Genomic DNA, 22,628 nt, shown 5'->3' with positions numbered 1-22,628 from the left:
TCAGTCAGCAGCTTCATCACTGCACATTAAAAGAGACACTCTAAAGAAGCTTTTTGTATTCCTGCAGAATTGTGCAGGTCTGTCCATGTAGATTTCAGAATCTATACATAGTTGTAGGCTTAACATTTGAGCCCCTGTATTGTTTGGTGAGGTGGAGCCCGAGACAGCCGGATTTTAAAATATTCATATGTGGGACATGGGATTTCTAGCCCGTTCATTCCTTGCACTCATGAAAGTCTGTCTGCAGGAAATAAGTGATTTTCAATGACTAAGACTCCCGGAGGCGGTGTGTGCACGGTGCAGCTCTTTAGTATAAAAGCAGCCAGTCGCACTCGCGCCTCACAGAGAACATGCTTGTGCAATGCAACAGAGAGGCTGCTTGTTCTGAGAGAGGAGCTCCTTACGTAGTTTTCTAATGAGGAAACACTCCAGGTGAAGGAGTCATCGTTCTCCTTTTGGGAACAAGACAAAATAAAAAAACAGCTTGGATTAACGTGCTTTCACATGCATCGAAGGTGACTGAGCGTCAAAATCAAAGTGATCCCGATCATTCCCATGGATTTTACATTGCACAGGTAAGCAGAGTAGCTTTTAAAATGTTAACTTTACATGAAAAAATGTGTGTGTGTTTTGTTCTTCTTTTATATCAGAAGATAGAAAACCTATGACTGACAACTTCAAAGCAAACTCTTTAAAAATGTAAAAGAAACGACTAACCTAAACTTCTGTGTGTCCTTATGGGCTTTCAGCATTTTTTAATAGTTCTTTTTTTACTCATGTTTCTGATGATATGTTAGCAGGCACATAATAATATGGGGTTCACATAAAGAAACAAACCACAACTAAATCTTTAAATGTCTTTTGATGGACAGATGGACTCTCAAAGTGTTTAGATTAGAAGACATAATTTCTCTCCCCTGTGTATAGATTGCTGTCTCTGCGCGAGTCTGCATGTATGATTTCCTCTGTTTTGATTTAACCTAGTGATAGTTGTATTGCTGCCTCTGCTGTACTGCAACTACACTTTAAAGGAATGTGTGTAGCAGTGTCTTGATGGCTGTCAGAACTTGTTCAGACTTCTCTTCTCGACTAGTATGAAAAGATAAGGGAGGCTATTTGCTCCGAGCCGTCTGAGGGTGCCCAGAACAAATTTGTGGCTCTCGAAATGTAAGTCACGTTATCCCGAGCACCTTTCGCCTGCTCTAACTGAGAAGACGGTAAATAAAAAGTTGTTGTTATTTTAACACTGTTCCCATGTACACACACCTGCTGGTCCTCCAGGGGTACGTGGTGATTAAACACGTGAAAGAGCTGTTTGAATGTTCTCAGAGAGCAAGTAGAGGGCGGACTGGGTGTGGATCTTGAGGATTAGGGTGTTTGTTTGGGTTTTCTTTTTTTTGATTTAAACTATTGGCCAGCTGTGATGCTGACCAGTGGTATAAATAGCTGCAACGAGTTTATGCTGCTCGGTCATAGTGGATTTATGTGGTGGTGGACAGTCATGCATAACGATTTGCATAATTTAGACAAGTTGGAGCATCGTTCAGGTCATATGTATTCTTCAGATGTGGGTGGGATAGAAATGTTACAGCTGAAAAAAATCCTAAAATTATCAACTGGATTGAAAGTAAAAATCAGAACTTGTTTAAGGTTTTTTTTTTTTCTTCCCCTCATGAATCGGTCAGTTTTGAGACACTGGTTAGATATCTGGTGGTTTGTGCAGTTACAGTTGTTATTCCTCAAAAATGAATTAAATTAGGAAGCTTTTGAGTCTCACGTTTATGCTTGTAAGTCAGAGGGAAGACCCTAAGAACATGCTAACAATCCTTTTTTCCCCTCTCAGTGTGTCCACAGCTAAAAGACCCACATCAGTTCGAGAGTCCGGTGGTGATGCTGGCAATGCAGCACTCCAACTCCTCAGGCATTAGTGCCTTACTTCCCCTCTCTAACCACACCGCCGTGGCAAAAGAGCCTAAGATGGAGGCCGTAGTAACAAAAAACACCACCCAACCCCGAAGCAACCCCACAGCTGCTGGCCTAACTATGACACTGGGCATCATTTTCAATGTGGTAGCCCTCATCATTCTTGTCAAGGCTTACAACCGCTTCCGTCGGCGGACAAAGGCGTCGTTTCTGCTCTTTGCAAGCTCCCTGGTTGCCACAGATCTGGCTGGACATGTTATCCCCGGATCCCTGGTGTTGAGTAGATACTCTACAAGCACAGAGGCAGAAGCCGGCCTGGGCTCTAGTTTTCAAGATAATTCTACAGATCAAGACGCCTCCTGCTTGTTTCTGGGGGGCTGCATGGTGTTTTTTGGCCTGTGCCCACTCTTCCTAGGCTGTGCCATGGCCGCCGAGCGCTGCCTGGGCATCACCAGTCCTTTGCTGCACGCTCGTCTGGTGACCACAGCTCGGACAAAGATGGCGCTAATACTGATCTGGCTCCTAGCTTTGTGTGTAGCACTTCTACCTTTCATCAGTCTTGGTGATTATACATCCCAGTTCCCAGGGACTTGGTGCTTTATCAGGGTGATGGAGGGCACTAAAGCCACAGATCTGGCCTTTATGATATTATTCTCTGGACTGGCTTTGAGCTCGCTGGGCCTGGCCTTTGTGTGCAACACCATCAGCGGGATCACACTGGTGAGAGCCCGGCTAAAGAGGTCCTGCTCCCAGCGGTACACGACCAGGTCTCATGACACGGAGATGGTGGTCCAGCTGGTCGGAATCATGGTCACTTCCAGCATCTGCTGGAGCCCTCTGCTGGTGAGTGTGTGGGACCTTTGATCACGTTTGACAGAGCTAGAGTCAATACCGATGCAGTATATGATAAAGGTGTGAATTTTCAAATCACAGAGTTTCAAGTTTATATATATATATATATATATATGAGAGAGAGAGAGAACAAAGTCGATTTTTTTAATTGGACTCTACACTAGACTGTTTGATGAAAGTTGTGATGTTGGCTTAAATATTGCTTTATACTTGTTCGAAGATAAATGAGCTCACATAACTTTGCATGTATTTGTTATGAGCCTAAAGGTTCTTCTTCTTTTTTTTAGATCTTTGGATTGATATCAGCTGTACGGTCCTACACCAGCTCCACATTTAGTGACAAAGAGACTTACAAACATCTCATGATGACAGGTGTCCGAATGGCCACCTGCAATCAGATCCTGGACCCGTGGGTTTATATCCTGCTGAGACGTGCCATCCTCAGAAAAATCTACCGCATCACTAAAAAGCAGGCCAGCTTCAGGGGAAGCACTCTCCGGCGCTGGGATTTCGGCTCCTTTCAGAACTCAGAGAAAACAAAAGTTGATCCCAAAAGTTTTAAATAAAAAGAGCATAAGCTGCCCCGGTTTAAATAAAACTGTTATTGTGAGTGGGGATGTCAAATGTTCTGAGCTGGATGATCACCTACTGCCTAAGGAGAACCTCTTGTGGTTTTACAAGGGAAAAAACGCTGACTACGGTAAAGAGAAGAGTTTGTCCTGCTTGAAAGCAGATGTAAAAAAAAAATAAAAAAGACACTATGAGCAGGACTCTTCCGTGTTCCCATTTCCTAAAGTAAAGACTATTTAGTCTTAAAGAAAACATCTCAACTAAAAAGTTTGGCCTTTGATGTTGTCTTTTTCTTTTACTTCTCTGAGGTAATGTAAATGACTTGTGTAAATGCTTAGGCAACAGCAAAAAGATGTGAAAAACTCCACGTATGTGCACAGTGGAGGGTTGTGACATGAATGTGAATAAGCGTCTTTACTGTGTATTTGTTAATGTATCAGTAGTGTATCTACTTTTCCCCGAGTGTCCAGGGGCTGAAGTGAAGCTATGTGCTGCAAGAGCTAACTGAATGTGACATTGTGTTTTCTTTTTTTAAAGGGAATGTAATAAAAAGTTGTATTGTCTCATTTTAAATTTTCATTTTGATCATTTTTGTACAAGATGTGAAAAAGTTTCCTTTATTTATAAAATATTTCCCAAAATTTAGTTTATAATGGCAGTTATTGTGAATGTTTTAGGTTCAGTTTCAAATTTAGACTTAGCCTTTAAACCTTATTTTGGGCAGTAAACCACAATGTTTTTGCTAGGAGATAGGCAAGAAGATCAAATCACAGCAGGCAACAGGTTAGCTTAGCACATCAGATGGATCACTCTGTCCAAATTTTTTGAAACCAGCACAGATTTCTTTGCTTTTACAAAAGCTTCAATTTGTGGAGGGGAGGGGGGTAGTGTCTTAAGCTTACAATATAGAGTGACTTGATGCTCTTGACCTGAACTTATAACGTGCGGTGGAGATGGATAGTGAATGAGTAACAGCTTCTAACTTCCCACAAGCACTCATTTATTTAAAATATCAAAAATAAAAGTGCTATACCTCTACCACACATTACTTGAGAGCACTCTAGTCCGCGTACCCACGTAAGAATCCATTACAAAGATGGTAGAAGAAGAACAAAAACGGGGGTGACGCACCAGTCATGAGACAGGAGGCGCCGCCATGCGGCGATACACTGCATTACAACAGCAACTGTTACAAACTGAAAACCTTTAATGTTAATTAGTGAACATTAGCTTTTAAAATCTACAGTAAAGTTAAAGACAGTAGCAACAAAGAGGGAAAGTGAATCTTTAACATATTAATTTTATGTAGGTTAATCTGCTGTGAAGCGGTCAGGGCTGCACAGCAAAAGAACAAAAAAAAAAAAAATGCTGTTCAAACAGTTTTGTGCATTCCAGAGCAAAAGGGAGGTGTCTGCTACCACTCTAAACTCCTCAAGGTCAAAAGTTAAAAGATCTCAGTTTAACCACTCGTTATCTTATGGGAACAGAGTCGTTCAGTCTGTGTTAGAATTTTCCATCACAGCCTTAATGGGACTGTTAGTCTGATTTTGCACTTTTGGACAAACACAAACAAGCTGTTTGTCATTGTTATCAATCTTTTTGTCAATCCACATATGGGTTCTTACATCATATAAATGAGAGAAGTGTAATTTTAAGAGTTGGAAAACCTTAGAAATGGCAGTGGTTCATGTGGATATATATTTCCCTAAAAGGTAAACTATGTGTTGTTGCAACACAACTGGTGACCTACCCAGTGTGTACCCTGCCTCTCACCCTATGATAGATTTTTTTATATGCGTCGCAATAATATTTGTTTTATAAAGCCAATCACGGAGTCTGACATTGTGCTTAAATGCGCTTTTCTCAAAGTTTGCATGAAGTCTTGGAACAGAACTGAATCACAAAAATAACAATACTTTTCATAAATTATGTATAACGATAACTTGGTGATAGACCTTTGATAAAAAAGTATCTGATGGTGTGTCAAAGTCAACTGTTTGATTTCCAGATAACCAGCGCAGTAACAATGTAATGCTGAAATGTTTCGAGTTTTCGTGAGCTGATTAGAACTGAGTTTGATAAGATGTGAGACAATTTTAATTTGAAAAGACTATTCCAGACTGTAATACTATATCTGGATCAAGAAAAGTATTCTGTGATATTTTCTTTATAATTTCTGCAACCCCTTTTTTCATACAAGATACCAAAGCTACTTTTTCTTTTGAAAAGTAGCTTTTTCCACTACTTTTCAGACCAAATCCTTAAATAACTGTCATTATTCTTGTGGAGGAAACTTTATGGAGATCTCTCACAGTAACACACAAGCGGTGGAAATGACTACGAATATTTGTTATGTAAGATAACTGTCGTGACATTAGTCCCAAACATTGCTGAATTGCAGCCAAGTGTTTAGAATAATCAATTTAGAATTGATTATTAGACACGCCCCAAAGACGGTGTTCCTCTTTTCTATTTGTAAATATTCAAGTCACGTGGAAATTTAGTCCAATGAGCACCATTCTCTTCCCAGATCGTGGGCGTTTCCATTTGTGCTCCTGCTGCCGAGACCGGGAGCTAGCGTGAAGCGCTGTGTTAACTACACAACGGTAAGTAACAAGAAAAGCTCCGAAATAATGACTTTAAGTATTTAGGAATGAACATACTAAGGAAGCTGAATACCAAGAGTAGTTCAGAAGCTCGACTGTATATTCCGTCCTGGGCTCGTAGACTTCAGATGTTGAGCTTTTTTTGCCATTGTTCGGCAAAGCTAGCATGCTAGTGCTAACTGTAGCTGAGGTTTCAATGGGGTCTCGTTTTGTCTCCTCTACCATTTTGGTGTCTGATGAGCAGCAGACAAGTACTTAAATTCAAAATTCTCAGTTAATGTGCATGATATTATCAAATTTTGCAATTGAAAGGAATAATGGTAGCAGACATGCCTGTGTTTCCCGATTTGTGGAGCATGTCTGCGCAGCTTTAAACCGCAGGCGGTCGGTTTTTGTCGGGGATGCGAGCTAGCTGCAGTCAACAGCCAGACTGCGCCGAATTAAAATGGCGTCTGTTTTTAAATCCACGAGTTGGAGCTGCGAGGGTTCGGGGACTGGTTGTTTCTTGACGTAAAGGTTACGTTTCACTGTGAAGTTTTAGTGCTCTAGTGGCTCGTGGGGAGTGCGACGTGAGCTCATTTTGGCTTTGTGCCATGTTTCGGTAAGTCGTTGACAGGTTGGAGCGTAGAAAACGGGGCAGTACGAGCCGTGTTTAAGATTTCAGCTCTTTTACATTATGTCAGCTTTGTATCCAGGTACAGAAAGGTAGACCCACGATGGGAATGCATGCTACAGTATGTGAGACATGTGGGTGTGTCGTTACTATTGAATGAGAAGTCCTGCCCGCCCACTTCACGCCACTATTTGATCCAGATCTTAGCGTTTTGCTGTAGTAACACAGTAGCAGCTAAACTCATCACGTCAGACAACACTGATGAACACTCAGTCATCCATGAAGGTTCTGCTGTTCCCCTCCACTCACATTAATCTGTTTACACCAGCCTGGTTTTTTTATTTTGGTTAGAAAAAAAAAAGAAAAATCTAACATGATTGCCCTTTATTCTGAAATATTGTGGTTTGTAGACACGAGTGAGTCGCATTAATTGCGCTTTTATTTATTACTGTGGAGCAGGAGAGGCTGGGCCCGTTTAGTGCCTGAGGCTTGTAAATTTGTGCCAACTATGTTGCTGCAGCTGGAGACCAAAGATGCCAGTGAAGTGTAAAAACATTTTCACCTCTGAGCCACTGAATGTCGAACAGCGGCAAACTTGAAATAAAAAAAATTGTTGGTTTTAATTTTGCCCTGGTTTTTGATTATTATTTTTTTTAAATTTCCGTCCTGCAGACTCGGACAGCAGCAAAGTCATCTGCTGCCAAGACGACCGTTTTAATACTGTGGGTCACTGGATAAAGCAGCCGTCACGGTCTCCACAACAGCAATGGTAAAATTTTCATTTTTCAAGTCTTACTGCGTGTTGTTTATAGGGCAGAGGATATCCCGGCATTTATAGTAAATACCAGTGTTAACAGGACAAATGATTGTGACCCATCAGATGCAGCCAGCATGTTGTTGTTCCATGATGCCCGGGGCTTTGGGAACACATGCTGGCTGCTTTCACATCACCGCCATCACTCTCCCATAATTTGGCTTTGGTTGCCTGTGCATACCCTCTGCTTGTGTAATGACTAGTTTTAGAAGCTTGACCTCTGTGTTCAGTATTTCATTTCATCAAACAAGGTCAGAGGAAGGAGGTCTTAGTTTGGTGGCTCGTTTAATCTTGATAAATGTTTTTTCCAGGTTGAGCAGGAGCTATTTCATAAAGCTGGATTAGTAAAGTTAGTTGAATAACTGGTCTGAATAGAACCTCGACTGAAGTTTGAGGAGCTGCTGCATAAGTGTGTTAATCAGGTTAATTGTCCCAGGGTAATTCAAGATGAGGTATTAATGTATTTTCAAGAGTAAAAGTTAGAAAGTTAGACTTTTATTTGTGGAACGCGAGGTAATAAATCTCGTGCACATTCTTGTCATGCATTGAAGTCGGGGTAGTGTTACGATGGGAATGCTTTGATTAAAACCAGTCTCGTCTAGCCATGTGACAGATATGTTCCCTTAAATTCACGCTGTTGTTTCTTTTCACCACTAGCCACCACCAATGCGCCACCGCGCCATGCGTGTCTTCATGAATGACGACCGCCATGTTATGGCAAAACACTCTGCCATCTACCCGACACAGGAAGAGCTGGAAAGTGTACAAAACATGGTGTCTCACACAGAGAGAGCACTCAAGGCCGTCTCTGACTGGCTGGATAAACAGGAAAAGGGGACGACAAAGTCTGACTCAGGCACAGAGACTGATAAAGAAAGGTGAGATGTTGGAGACTTTGGTGAGTAAACAAGTACCTTTTTAAAACCAAATCTGACTTTGTTTCATTTTATTCTTCTCCACTGTGCATCCGGTGTCTTTTCAAAGTGAGCATAGGGATCAGGCCACCCGCTCTCTGCGTGGCGTCATGAGGGTGGGACTGGTTGCTAAAGGCCTGTTACTGAAGGGGGACCTGGACCTAGAGCTGGTGCTCCTTTGTAAGGACAAGCCTACCATCAGTCTGCTGAAGAAGGTGTCTGAAAACCTTGTTACACAGCTCAAGGTGAGAAGTGTGACGATTCACTCTATATTCTGAAAAGTTTTATTTAACTATAACATTGCTATTTCAGATAACTTGAAACTAAACTAAAACTAGATGTGATTTAACACAAATAAAAATAAAAAGTAGATTTAGAAAAAGGCAAATTAAATGAGCAAATGTTTATAAACTATATTAGTTTTAGTCTTTGTGGTGCATTATCAATCTGAAGCTTTGGGGCATGTCTTGATAGAGATTTGGGGTACCTACGTGGCTGTGATGCTACTTGTATTGTAATGCCTGTGAAGTCTTAGCCTTATTAAACATATTTTTCATTATAGTAATTGGAAAAACTAAAACGGCCCATTTTAGAACAATGTAGACTAAACTGAAACAAGCAGAAGCTGAAAGCTAACTGAAATTAAACTGAGTTGGGAAAATTCTTTTCAATTTTGACATGACTGATGTTCTGGGTGTCCGTGTCATCCTGTGCAGTAAGGACAAACAAAACTTCCCACTGGCAGCATGCACACAAGCAGTGACTCCAACCCAAAAGCAGCTCCTCTTTCTGTGAGCTGGGAAGAGGAAATGTAAAGCTAAAATGAATTCAAGGGTGCACTAAACCAATGAAAATGTTATTTGGCTGAAATCGTCCACCTGCCAGTATTTGTATTTTAAACGTATTAATTAACATTGTGTTAGGCCCGGAAAGCTTGTATTTTCGGGTTAGCCCTTCACACTTGGGAGTACTTTTTAATTAAAATTTCAGAAAAATGTAAGCATTAAATAAGCTAATCAGAAGCGTGAAAACTCCTCTGACCCAAAAGTGTCTGCAGACGGACACATTTGTGGGAACAATGATAGTAATGAGTATTATGGAAAAGCTAGTCGTTGCCTTTGTTCTTATGAAAGTGAAATCTGCGATTGCCTCACCAGTGAGAATTTGGTTGGATGAGAACATATCCATTGATATAAGCTTGAGATTACGTCTGTACTGGTATGTAAACTGTTGGGGAAAAGTTACTGGTAGCAGTTTTAATAAAACAAAATGATCTAGGACCAAGAATCTATATTTGCTAACTTCATAGATTTCTATAATAACTCAATATCTTTGAAATGAAACAAGACATTAGGGCTTTTTATAAACCCAAATTTAGGGGAAAAAGAGATTTCCAAGTTTTCATTCTGGATCCCTGGGTAGTGTTATGTTGTTAAGGAAATCCTACAGTTGTATAGTCTTTGGTATCCCTACACGTGTCCTCCTTCATGACTGGATAAGTTAAAGACACCAGTGTCAAGTCTTTTTTTATTTTTATAAACTGTACTGATTGTCTCGTTTTCTTTCTTTCAGTCGATCACAGAAGACAAGTATGTGGTGACCCAACAGATCCGTGAAGCTAGCATCGTCATAAAGAACACCAAGGAGCCCCCTCTCACCCTCACAATTCACCTGACGTCCCCTTTGGTCCGTGAAGAGATTGAGAGGGCTGCAGCTGGAGGTAAGCTCCTGATTGAAAGCCTCAGTTTTTCTTTCTTTTTTCTTCTCTTTTTTCTTTTTCCCCTCTTTTTAGTGGCACCCTGTTTCCAGCAGGGAGGCCAGGCAGGTAACCAGCCTAGACAGATATTGTTTATTGGGCCTTCAATGGAGCTAGAGGACAAGAAATGCAGTCACATAATGAAAGTGTGCTATGCTTATAGCTCTCTAGACACTCGTAGTTCCATGTAATGTAATTGGACATTTTTGATGGCCCAATATACAGTATAGGGCAGGTAGTTTACTGACTTCTGAAGACGTGGCTTTTTCTTCCCCCTTAATGATCAAGGTCACCAAAGAAATGAAGGCTTACTGAGAATTTAACCAAATACAAAAAGAGAGACCACTTTGTTTGCATGTGTTTTATCATTGATGATGAACAGTTTGCATTGCAGCAAAAATGAGTAGCAAAACGTGCAGTAACACCCAGCAGTGGGCTATTGACAGTCTCTGATGTTGTTGAGCAGGGAAGGCTCGGGGTTGCAGATAATGACAAGGGACACTTGAAATTGCCTGTCCAACCACACCCAAAAATCCAGGGGTTGGTCCCACATGTCAGCTAGTAATAATTAATGGCAATGTGAAACGTGTCGTTATTTGGATTATTGGTAGCTATACAACAAAACATTTGTTGTATTTTGCGTCTTTTGAGTTTTCAACAATAGACCTCTACCTTGACTTTATCTGTAGCTTCGTGCTCACAGTGAGGCCCAGTTTGGGACTTTATTTATTTTTTCTTTTTAAGCCATCAGTTTTGCTGCAGTGTGGACTTTTTTATACCCACTTTTTGTGTATCTGATCATTTTTGCCTGTGGTTTCAATTCTGATTCTCTCTGTCAAGCCTTCTAGTTTGTCAATTTTTAGGGACGCTGGACCTTTGACCAACTGGCCGCTCTCTGTCTCGGAAGGGGCAAAGCGCAGTGTACCCAATCTAGGGGTGAAGGGGAGGGGCTCTACCTCCTGTTAGCGCCAGAAAAAGAAAACTAGACCGTTTTAGGCAATGAAACTAAAGCATCCATTTGAGTTGAAGCGGCTATGGAGAGACAACCTCCCATTTGATGCAACCTATAATCCCTTTATAAAGTCGCCTTTCTACGTCAGGGATTTATTTTTATTTCTTGTAATCTCTTATTTTTTTACATATTCCAGTTACAACGCACTCTGCATTACAGTCACTCCGGTGGAATTTAAGTGTAATTGTTACGTGCCGGGTCATGTCAAACCATATTAACTGGGAGGTTGGGAGCGTTTGGTGGTTCTCCAGTGGAGGGGTCCCCCTCCCCTTTCCCCTCCTGGCTGTGGTTTGGGAAGGCTGCCTGTGTTCCCCCTGGCCGGCTGACAGAACTCCCCTTGGTCAAACTGTACCTTGTCTTCTTATTCCACCTGCCAATAGAAACGCTTTCAGTCAACGATCCCCCGGATGTTCTGGACAGGCAGAAATGCCTAACTGCCTTGGCGTCTCTCCGCCACGCTAAGTGGTTCCAGGTTTGGATCTTGTCTTTATTTGTCTCTAAAACAGAAGTAGTTTTGAGTTTGGTTTTATGCTGTTTGTCTTTTATTTGGGCGTTCCATGTGTTTTTTGTTTTTCTTTCTTTTTTAAAATTTACTCTTTTGAAGTGTACTTCCTGTAGTAATTCTTGATGACCTGGATGTTTGTTTCTTAGGAAACCTTTGTCATTGCACTGTTGTAGAGTTGTTTTACTCACATAACAGATTTTTATTGCTTTATCATTTCATAAACTGAGAAATTGTTGCTTTTCAGTCCCTGATTTTCTTTGTTTTCACATTTAGCTTAATAGCTTCTAACTCAAATCAGTAAAAAAAAAAGGGGGAGGGGGGGAACTAATCCATGGTTTGTCCAGGTGCAATATTTCTCTAATGTCAGTGTTTCTGTGAGTGCTTTGTCATTATTTTCACACTTCTGCAAGTCGCAAGCTCCACTTTTGGTAGTTTTCTGAGAAAGGGTTCCCTTTAGTTAACTGTGTTTGATTATATCTCATTGTAGTATTTTCGCCTGTTTCATTTCTGGCTTTGACACTATAACGATCAGTGCTCCATCTCTGCAGCTTGTTATTGTAGAGTATGTGGCCTCAGCTGTTTCTGCTCTCTGGCTGTTTCTGTTACTCTGTGTGCCACAAAAGCAGCAGAAATATTGCACCTCGAGTCATATTTTAAACTTCCTTTGCCACTAACTTAGTCATGGCCTCTTTTAATGACAGCACATGTATGCATATCCTCTGAAATAACACACTTGTTAATCATTTTAAAGTTGACATAAAGTTTGAGGTGGCTTTAGTCGCACATTCATATGCATGCTTTTTTTCCCCCTACAAACAGAAACAAGCAGTAACTACACCATCGATCATGTTGGCTATTGATTTGCAGACATAATTAGGCTTCCACCAAAGCGATCAAACATCATTCTGTCACCTAATCTCTCTGGACATTTACCATAATGACAAAGCTAAGCTGCTGTAGTCTGTGTGGCTTCATTTTTATCTTTCCACATATTTGAATATTTATCTTGCTTTTTGTTGCGTACAGTCTGCTTTTCTGTTGTGTTGTTGTTGTTTTTTTTTTTCTTGTTGTTTTGTTTTTTGTTTAACTAAGGCTGTTTGTGCCCCTCCCCCCACCCCTTCTTGTTTCCTCAGGCTAGAGCCAATGGGCTTCGCTCCTGTGTCATTGTCATCCGGATCCTAAGGGACTTATGCGCCCGCGTCCCCACATGGGCCCCACTCCGGGGCTGGGTGAGTAAAAGAAAACAGCCTTATAACAAAAATAAATAAATTTTAGATAGATATGCGCTGATTGTGCCTTTTTAGGACTATCACATATGTTGAATAAATATTGCCTAAGGCTGATGAAAATGTCAAAAAACAAAAAAAGAAACTTTAAAATTCCTTTGTTATTGCTTTCAAGACACCACTATCTCACGTTCTAATACTATGACCTGAAATCTCTTTGTGTAAGTAACTGGGCTTAAAAATAGCATCCTATCTCTCATGCTTTGCAGCCATTGGAGCTGATCTGTGAGAAAGCCATTGGCACAGGGAACCGGCCCATGGGTGCAGGAGAGGCTCTGCGGAGGGTTTTAGAATGTCTGGCTTCAGGAATCCTCATGGCAGGTATACACCTGAGATCTCTTCTCAAAACTTTAATTGTGCAAGTGTAATTGTACTTGTTTAGTTTGTGTGCTTATTTCTAAGCACACGCCAATGCTGTCGTTTGTTTATGTTGTAAGATGGGCCTGGAATTTCGGATCCATGTGAGAAGGAGCCAACAGATGCAATTGGTCATTTGGACCAGCAGCAAAGAGAAGACATCACAGCAAGTGCACAGGTTAGTGCGTGTGCGAGTGTGGCGGCAGCAGCAGCGCCTCAAAAAGGCCCCAAGAGGCTGGCTACAAAAGCAAGCTCATGTCCATCGACATCTGTGTTTAAATTCCCAAATATGCAGCAAAGAAAGAAAAATCATGTTTACAGCCTGGTACAAAAAAACAGCCTAACATGATCTGCATGGAGAGAGATTTGTTTATTTCATATTTTTAATTATATTTTTAAAATTGGGGTCATTGGGGGGAAAAAAAACTCCAGTACTTTTAAACTCTATTGCTTAACTTGAATTAGCTGGTTTCTATGATGCAGTCAAGCAGTTTATGGTTGCAGCATGCTGATGAGTTTTGCTAGCCATAGCTGGTGACTTAGCACTTTAACCCGTTGTCCAAATATAGTCACTTCTGACTTAAAATAAACGAATAAACAAAAGAAATGGCTCTGACACTAACAACAGGGCTTCATAAACCAGTGAGTGATGTCACCGTGTCTGTGTCCTTCTTTCCTATACAGTCTGTGTTCTGCATATTCATAAATGGGTATATAGTTAACATCATGTGCTTGTTGTCCTCAGCATGCCTTAAGACTGTCAGCTTTTGGACAGCTTCACAAAGTGCTTGGAATGGATCCACTTCCTTCTAAGATGCCCAAGAAACCTCGACCTGAGACTCCTATCGATTACACAGGTAAACCTGAGATTTAAGTCGTCTACAAAGGCACATTAGACATGGAAGTTTTGTCTGTGCATGGTGTATATTTAATATGTATTTAGTATAATTTGAATGATCTCATTGCACAACTTTGGTTGTTGTGTTTCAGTGCAAATCCCACCCAGCACAGCATATGCACCACCAATGAAGAGGCCTATTGAGGAAGAAGAGGGTACTGATGACAAGAGTCCCAATAAAAAAAAGAAAAAACTGCAGAAGAAATGTAAGTGCTCTTTTAGCTCAAGTTGCATGTGAACCTTTAGCACGTGTACCAGTAGGTTTCCTTTCTATTTGAATTAAATTAACAATTTTGATGTTTGTTCACTTTCAATAGGTTAAAAAAGATGTTTAGTAATTATAATTTTTAAAACCACTTTCTGGTCAAAGAAATTTCACTAGTCTGATAATTAAAGTAAAACATTTTGATTTTACTGTATGTTGTTATTGTTATCATAATGCTGTTTTTCTGACTTTATCACCAGCTGCAGAGGAGAAGGCTGAGCCTCCCCAAGCCATGAATGCCCTAATGAGGCTCAATCAGTTAAAGCCAGGACTACAGTATAAGCTGATCTCCCAGACCGGCCCAGTTCATGTTCCTGTCTTTACAATGGCTGTAGAGGTAGATGGCAAGACATTTGAGGCTTCAGGCCCATCGAAACGCACTGCCAAGCTGCACGTAGCTGTAAAGGTAGGCAAAACATTTGCAAGACTGTCTGAAATGCATATTAGATTTCATTGTTGCCTTAAACCTCAGTGTCTTTTTCTTATTCTGTCTTTTTGTAGTTAGATTTTATTCTTGCGTCTTTTTAACCTACACTGAATCTTCTGTGGGCCCTTTTAGGTTTTACAGGACATGGGCCTGCCCACTGGAGTAGAACTAAAGTCTCCTGAGCCAGCAGTAAAAGCAGACGAGGCAGTAGTAGCAAACACTGTGGAACAACAGAAGCCAGTAGTGCCACCTGTCGAAACTATCACTGCTGCCGCAGGAGCAGCTAATGCAGAAAGCACTGAAGCTGCAGAGGTATGTGTGTCAGCAACCAGCTTTTGGGTTGTTTCCTGTACTGCTCAATGTGTCATTTTACCCACCAACTCTTTCTTATCAGACTGCTCGCCAGCAGGGACCAATCCTCACTAAACACGGCAAGAACCCAGTGATGGAGCTGAATGAGAAGCGTCGAGGCCTCAAGTATGAGCTCATATCAGAGACCGGCGGCAGCCACGACAAACGTTTTGTCATGGAGGTGGAGATCGACGGGCAGAAGTTCCAGGGCACAGGATCCAATAAAAAGGTGGCTAAGGCTTATGCAGCTCTGGCTGCACTGGAACGGCTCTTCCCTGAAGGCTCTGCACCTGAGGGTGCTAAAAAGAAAAAGGGACCACCCATGGTAAGCATCCCATTTCAAAAGTCCAGGCCCAAGATTTTTGCTTAAAGCATGTTTGTAGTTAAAGTAACTGTGGTGCATGTTGTATTTTGTGTACATCAGTTCCTGCACAGCTCAGTGGTAATGTACCATGACAGTGATGAAAGAGTAACATCCAACAAGTTTACATCTTGCGTCTTGCAGTGAAGTAAAGTTGTAGGGTCTTGTGTTTGGGGGGGGGTGTTCTGTATTGGAGCATCATATTAAAATGGCAGTAAAAGCCGTAACGATTGTACACACAACACGCCAACTTAAGAGCTGCATGACCAGCCGAAGTGCCAAAAGAAGATCCTGTCATGTGACGTCAAAATAAGCTCATGACACAGGCAATGCAGCAAGTATAATGGCCCCATTACTGCTCAAATAAAAGAAATGAGGAGTTAAAATTAAACATGCTCTGTTCATCTATTTGAGTTAATTACTGATGTTTGAAAGGATTGTGTCACATCTTAAAAACATGAGACAGTTGCCTCTTAACAGGCTGACAAGTGAATTCTATCTGAAAGATGCACAACAGAAGTATCTGCCAAAAAAAACAAAGGGGGGAAAAACACTTTAATGAGCATCTTTCTTCAATGCTCTCTTCCACTCCCACTGCTATCTTGGATTTGGTTGTCAAGAGAAAATTATAGTCCATTGTAGGGCTTGCAATAAATGGAAATCTTCTGGTTAATGGTGGAAAACGCTGGCTCTCCTGATAAGATCATCTGCAGTTCATCCATGTTATGTAGCAAAATACTATCTTGAGTGGATGCTGTTAGCCAGTTTACCCAGACCGTTGAGCTGATCTGGTAACTAACTACTTAATCTGCTAATGGCATGAACTATGGCTAGGTTACAGCTAACTGGTTAACTGTTTTGTTTGCTAACGCTATTAATAGCAAAAGTATAATGGTATTGAGTTGAACTCTTTACCCTTGAAAGTCTACCATGAGTATCCCTTGAAGCTCTTTTCTGCGCGGAGTGCTTCCTGTCATATTTTAGGCCTGCTTATAGAACAAAATGACTGGATTTGCAACAGAAGTTGACGAAGGTGGTCTCTGCCTGTGCAGCTACCCTTTGAAAACAAACTACTGTAATAGTCATCAAACAATGTCTTTATTGGTATTAACTGAGGTGTTGAAACTCACCATTAAAGGTACAGGGGAGGTCATCAAATGTTGTCTTTATGACGTAAAGAGTTAAGATATCAGCAAATAAGGTACGGCACAACGCTAAGATGAATAACTAACATTTGCTTGTGTTATTACTCATATGGGGGAAGTCGACTAGCTGTAAAATATAGTTATGTACTTTTGTCATTGTTACTGAAACACAGGTATGCAGAAAGTTATGCTGAACTCCTTTTAAGTGATGTTCATTTCCTCTTTAGCACACGCCAGGGTTTGGCATGATGGGACCCCCTGGACCTGGAGATGTCGGCGCCCCCAGGGGCAGAGGGAGAGGAGGGCGAGGTCGTGGAAGAGGCAGAGGTTTCAATAACGGAGGCGGCTACGGCCAAGGAGGTAAAAACAGATCCGGGGTTTACTGGTACTGCTGGTAGACTTGGTCAGTGTGCTTGACACTAGAGGTGGGAATCACCATACATCCCACGATACGATATTATCACAATACTTAATGCACGATACGATATTATTGCGATTTTTTTTTTTTTTTTTTTTTTTTTTTTTTTTTTTTTTTTTTTTTTTTTAAATATTTTGTGATATTCAGATTCTGTACATAAAGGTAAACTTTATCAATATTCATTTGATCTAGTATCAAAGTCTCACACTCAGTCTTTCTCTCATTTCACGACGGTTTGTATTACAGTCTAGTCCAACTTAACTCAATGCAACCATCTGGTACAATTATAGCTATTCTGAACTATGCAATTTATGAAAACTATGCAGCCCATTCAGCAACTGAAGAATTTGAAAGTAAATTAAAACAAAATATAATTTTACATTAAATTAAAGAGTTTTAAACTTAATTAAAATAAAACATGTCTTAAATTAAAATAAGTAATAGTCATGTTTATTGCTGCCAAAAAAAAGTTAAACACATTTGGACAGTGAAGGAATGTCAGGATTCTTGCTCAGAAAAAGGATCAACATGCTCTGAAGTCAGAGCACAAAAACCTTTTTTGTAGCAAAATATCGATTTCTGCTGTCCCTGTATCGATACATTATTAGCAAACAAAATATCACCATACTACACAGTATCGATTTTTTTCCCCCACCCCTACTTGACACAGTGTTAAATCTCTTGAAAATAAAATGTATGTGCTCCTCCTTAGGTGGCTTTGGAACATATGGTTATGGGAACAGCGCCAACTCCGGATACAGTGAGTGTCCATTTCTTCGTTTCTAATCTTGTTGTGGGTGAGAATGTAATCTTTGAGAATTTAGTCTCTGATTTACCCCGTGAGCTTCAGAATTATATATTTTTGCCAGTTTGTTAGCATAGATGTTGTCCTCCTGCATCTGGCTAGAACTCTGGGAAATGTAGTCTATTATGTAAAAATGGTTTTTCCCCCAGCCAGCAAGACCATATGCTGGGTTGTTCCCAGTTCAGTGATTTTACATTTCTCTGCTTTAAGCCACAGGATTGAATCTGGTTTTGACAAGTCGCCTCTTATGAGTACCCCTTTCTTCGTTCTGGCAGCCTGTTCTGAGGACTGACCTACAAGAGCGTGACAGGAGCAGAGAAATCTAAAAAAGACCAAAACAAAAATTCAGTTTGAACAAAATCTGACCAATGAGTATTTCACCTGCCACCATTTTAAGGCAGGGAAAAAAATTCAAACTAAAATTAAAATCTAATTTTGATCATTTTTTTCCCCCTTCTCTGCCCTGTCTCACTCTTTAGGTGACTTTGTCTCAGACTGCTATGGCTACCACGAGTTTGCGACATAGATGTTCCCCCAGTCTTAGAAAATCCAAAACTGTGCTGTAGCGAGGATAAAAACGGACAAAATACTCAGTAGTTTTCCCGAAGCATCACGAACTCCCCTTCACCACCAAGTCCTCAACCCTGGGAACAAAGTGACAACTACCCTCTGCCCTGTCTTGCCAGTTCCTCTTGTCGTAACCATGGCACCTCAGGAAGATGACGTGCCACTTGCATGCATGTAGCCATAACACCTTGTGTTCTCTCAAGTTGCCGTGGATGTACCCAAACTCCTGGATCTCTGCAAGCTGCAGGGCCGATTTGTTGCAGAGTATCTTCACCCGTCATACTGGGGGACGGGGCTTGTTTCTGGAGTGTGATTAGCTGGCAGCTGGACTATACTGCCTTTTGGATTGTTGTCAAGACCACGATGATGGCCTGGTCTCTCTCTTTGTCTTCATAACGTTTTCTTGGATGCAAATGCTGAGAACATTTCCACGCGGATTGCTTTTTAGTTCACTCTTAATGCTTTTTACTCACTCCCATGTTTTTTCCAGTTTGCTTTTAAAAAGTGGTCATGTGGTCTATTTGAAAACAACAAAAGAATCTGCTGTTTCTGTATCACATCAGCAACACTTGTTAAGTCATTACTGCACTGAATGCATGATGTTCTTATTTTGGGGATGTCTGCAGGTTTCAGTTTTCCATCTGTATTAAGTATTAAGCTCTGAACTGTAGCTGTTGGAAGACAGAGTGGATGAATTGGAAGATCTGATGCGTATTGGTGAAGAAAAGACTTGTTCTAGCTGTTTTTATGTTTTTTGTTTTTGTTTTTTTTTAAATAAATGTGACTTCATTCATCACTGTGCTACTGCAGGCTTTGTTTTGATTGTGCGTGACAATGTATTGCCATTAAGAAACATGTAGTAGGTGCAGCCGCTGCCATGCTATGTTTGTTTTTATGACCATGCAATGCCCTTGTTTCACAGATTACTACAATAATGGAGGTACAAACGGAGGACCTGGGGCATCAGGCAGCTCATCGGTTGGCCCTCCAGCTAACACAGCACCGGGCCCAGCACAGGGATCCTATAGTTCATACTACCAGAATGATGGAGCCTACACTGCCGCTTCTGCCAGCAAGCCCCTCAAAAAGAAACCCCCTATGCACAAAGGAGGGAAAGCAGCTTTTCCAGGTCCCCCAGGGACAAATAGTGGGCCTGCAGGGGGCTACCAGTCTGGCAGCGGCTCAGGGCAGGGCTCCTATAACCAGTATGGCCAGAGCTACGGGCAGGGAAAGAAGAGTTTCAACCAGAACCAGGGGGGAGCAGGTGGATACTCGTACAGCACTGCATACCCGAGCCAAGTGACAGGAGGAGCTGGAGGTAATCAAGATTACAGTTACGCTGGTAAAGTGTTGGGATTTTAAGGATTCTAAGAAAAATGTTTATTTATACACATTTTCATCACTAATTGTCATCATTTTGGTGCAGGTTTCAACAACCAGTCCGGTTACAACTCACAGGGAGGTGGAGGAGGTAGCAACCAGGGCTTTGGTTCTCAGTACCACAACTCGGTGGGCTACGGCAGAGGCGACAGCAGCATGAACTACCAGTACAGATAGACTGCGTCCCTCCATCTGTGAATCTCCAGCACCCCGCATCAGTGTCTCAAGCCTTCTCCAAAGAAAGTGATTGACGGCTTGCCTGTGCTCTCTGCCTTTTCTATGTTTGCTTCGTATGTGCTTTTGGTTTGTATGTAGCACATGTGGGCACAAAACGAGATACCTGGACTTTGATGTGTCAGAGCCGAGTTGTGGCTGAATTTACTGGTCTGTTTAAGTGGTCTGGTCAGTGCTTAGTCTTTTTTAAAATTATATTATTTTTTTTTTTATTTTTTATTTTTTAATCGATACTACCAGTCCCCATTCTCATCACTAAATATGAAAGCCGATGCTACAAATCACTTGCTTGCTCTGACTTGGTTTCCTTTAAAAGTTATGTGGCAACAGCATTTATTTCCACATGAAATTTAGTACAATCTTGTGGTGTTAAACTACAGGGTTGTGTGTTTTGTTTTCCTTTTGTTTTTGTAACAATTCAGTGGACCCAAAAACTACTTTTCTTCAGTGCTTGTAATTTTGGCTTATTTTGTAATTTACCTACTGTGATGTAGTTATTTTAATAAATGGTTTTGGAGATTACTAGAAAGTACACTTTACGTTCTGGTGTTTAAAGTCACATTTCTGCTCAATGTAGCTTTTGGATTGGGTGGGACTTGTTTCAGTTAATGTACAACAAACTATGTTTGTATCAATAAAAGACTTTTATTTTGAATAAAAGCCTTCATTACAGTTTTGACTAAACGTATCGGCTAGCAGTTATATTCATATAAAGTGGGGTATTTCACAGGTAATATTAAGCAGGCTCAAAAGAAATCGGGAAACGCTACCAAAATTATAGCTATAAGCATTTGGAAACTGGATAAAATAAGTTATGATTTTATTTTATTCTTTTTAAATGTTCATAGATGCCCCTAGGGTTATAAATCTGTAATGTAGTGGCATCACTGAAGCGGAAAAGCTTGTTAAAGGTTAGTAATCAATAAAATAAAATATAGTCCGACTGTAACTATGTTATAGAAATAATGCTTTCTCACTCATCCTTTGAGAAACATGTGGGGGAAACATATTTATATACATAAACATCTGCCTATTATTAAACCAGTAGCTTTCACTAAATTTAATGTTATTGCTATTTACAATTACATAGTTATATAAAGGGATGTGCTGAGGAGGCCAAAGCGTTTTTCGCAGAAAAAGGGATGTTCGACCACCTTGTACACCATAATATCCGCCCATACTTGGATTGCCATGACAACGCAATTTTAGTCTGCTTTAGGACGGTGGCTACAAAGGAAAAAAGAAGCTTAAGTCGCTCTTTTTGAACTTGGTGCTACACAAAGACCCAGTGTAAGATAAATAAGGATTACTTTGAGGTGTACAACCAGCAAAGTTTTTCTAGTAGAGTCCTAAAATAAAACTAGCTTTTATGGAGCTTGTAGGTAGCATAATAGGTCCAATTTCATCTATTGATAATGCCTGATAAACAATGTTTAGCTATGCAGGGGCGGATCTAGAGAAATTTTCTTAGGTTTGTATGGAAATCAAATGGGGTGGCAAAATCACAGCCTTTTTTTTTCTTTACACAAATGCTGGTGTTACATTGTATAATATGTATTATATATGGTTAAAATGCATCAAATGCAGTAAATGTACACTTTTCATATAATTAAAGTCTACAACTGTCTTATTTTTTAGCCCACACAATTAAACATTTCAGTTACATAAAACATGGGAAATTTGTGTACTGTATAGTCTGTATAATAAATATGTAGCCCAATAAGTATAAAATCAGCTACACAACATGAGGTGGTTCAGTTACAAACACAAGTCTAACTAAATTGTCTTATTGTCTAATTAAATTGTTACATGCTTAAATTTACACAAAATGCCAGAAATCTGCACTGTCATGAACACATTTTTTCAACAAAAACTGAAACTTAATTTTTCATGATTTATTGTACGTGGCACATGCCGCCCGACACCACCCCAGTGGATAGTAGTAGCAGTATGTGACAAGAGTCCTTTGACAAGACACTTCACCTACCGCCTACTGGTGATGGCCAGAGGGGCCGATGGCGCGATATGGCAGCCTCGCTTCTGTCAGTCTGCCCCAGGGCAGCTGTGGCTACAACTGTAGCTTGCCTCCACCAGTGTGTGAATGTGAGAGTGAATGAATAGTGGGATTGTAAAGTGCTTTATAAATGCAATCCATTATTATTATTATTATTATTATTATTATTATTATTATTATTATTAGTCAAAAATCTTTCTATTTGGTGTCCATAAAAAAACTAAAGTAAGTATTTATTTTGTTTTATTAAAATATTAGAAATTTGATTCTGAAACAATTTCTCTGTTTGTTTCAAATTCAAAAACTAAATTGCACAGAAATACAATATTTACGGTAACCCATTTTATGTCGCCCTAGCTACTCTTTTTTTCTTTTCTTTTTTTTCTGAACTTTATTTGAAATTATAAAGCGAACAGTCAGTCATTCCAGTTCAGTTTGTACAGTAGACATACAAGGCAAATAAGAGTAACAATATACAGGTCAATGAAATAAGAAGGATACGACCTAGCTACTCCTACATGTTCGGCCTCCGAGAAAGCGACGTCACGTCCGGTC

The 22,628-nt window shown here is 40.5% G+C and overlaps 2 protein-coding genes across 3 annotated transcripts; both read left to right on the top strand.

Annotated features, from left to right (window-relative positions):
• Positions 1–241: 241 nt before the first annotated feature.
• LOC102796312 (prostaglandin E2 receptor EP1 subtype-like) lies at positions 242–3,918 on the top strand. The gene is made up of 3 exons (XM_006805054.2): positions 242–575; positions 1,844–2,766; positions 3,063–3,918. The coding sequence occupies exons 2-3, from the start codon at positions 1,891–1,893 to the stop codon at positions 3,339–3,341; spliced, it is 1,155 nt and encodes a 384-aa protein (XP_006805117.2). The 5' UTR covers positions 242–575; positions 1,844–1,890; the 3' UTR covers positions 3,342–3,918.
• A 1,965-nt stretch (positions 3,919–5,883) lies between these two features.
• ilf3b (interleukin enhancer binding factor 3b) lies at positions 5,884–20,719 on the top strand. Of its 2 annotated transcripts, XM_006805052.3 has the most exons (18): positions 5,884–5,951; positions 7,237–7,333; positions 8,036–8,256; positions 8,363–8,537; positions 9,865–10,012; positions 11,441–11,532; positions 12,699–12,794; positions 13,061–13,172; positions 13,289–13,386; positions 13,954–14,065; positions 14,199–14,312; positions 14,572–14,777; positions 14,931–15,110; positions 15,193–15,474; positions 16,883–17,015; positions 17,786–17,833; positions 19,368–19,763; positions 19,872–20,719. In XM_006805052.3, the coding sequence occupies exons 2-18, from the start codon at positions 7,331–7,333 to the stop codon at positions 20,000–20,002; spliced, it is 2,547 nt and encodes an 848-aa protein (XP_006805115.2). In that variant the 5' UTR covers positions 5,884–5,951; positions 7,237–7,330; the 3' UTR covers positions 20,003–20,719. The 2 variants fall into 2 exon arrangements, with proteins under 2 accessions (XP_006805115.2, XP_006805116.1); XM_006805053.3 differs by lacking the exons at positions 19,368–19,763; positions 19,872–20,719 and adding an exon at positions 18,358–19,346.
• The last annotated feature ends 1,909 nt before the right edge of the window (positions 20,720–22,628 follow it).

The sequence above is a fragment of the Neolamprologus brichardi genome, chromosome 4 (genome assembly GCF_056152115.1).
Source record: "Neolamprologus brichardi isolate AB-2024 chromosome 4, ASM5615211v1, whole genome shotgun sequence".
NCBI lineage: Eukaryota > Metazoa > Chordata > Actinopteri > Cichliformes > Cichlidae > Neolamprologus > Neolamprologus brichardi.
The sequence above is the reverse complement of the archived record's forward strand: the minus strand, read 5'-3'. Positions and strand labels throughout refer to the sequence as shown.

What these genes read in the sequence shown, in the direction of transcription:
- LOC102796312 (XM_006805054.2), top strand. Translation starts at nt 1,891, where the DNA reads ATGCTGGCAATGCAGCACTCCAACTCCTCAGGCATTAGTGCCTTACTT. An exon ending in TCTGCTGGAGCCCTCTGCTG is followed by an intron (nt 2,767 to 3,062) that starts GTGAGTGTGTGG and finishes TCTTTTTTTTAG; the next exon opens with ATCTTTGGATTGATATCAGC.
- ilf3b (XM_006805052.3), top strand. An exon ending in GAAAAAACTGCAGAAGAAAT is followed by an intron (nt 14,313 to 14,571) that starts GTAAGTGCTCTT and finishes CTTTATCACCAG; the next exon opens with CTGCAGAGGAGAAGGCTGAG. An exon ending in AGGCGGCTACGGCCAAGGAG is followed by an intron (nt 17,016 to 17,785) that starts GTAAAAACAGAT and finishes GCTCCTCCTTAG; the next exon opens with GTGGCTTTGGAACATATGGT.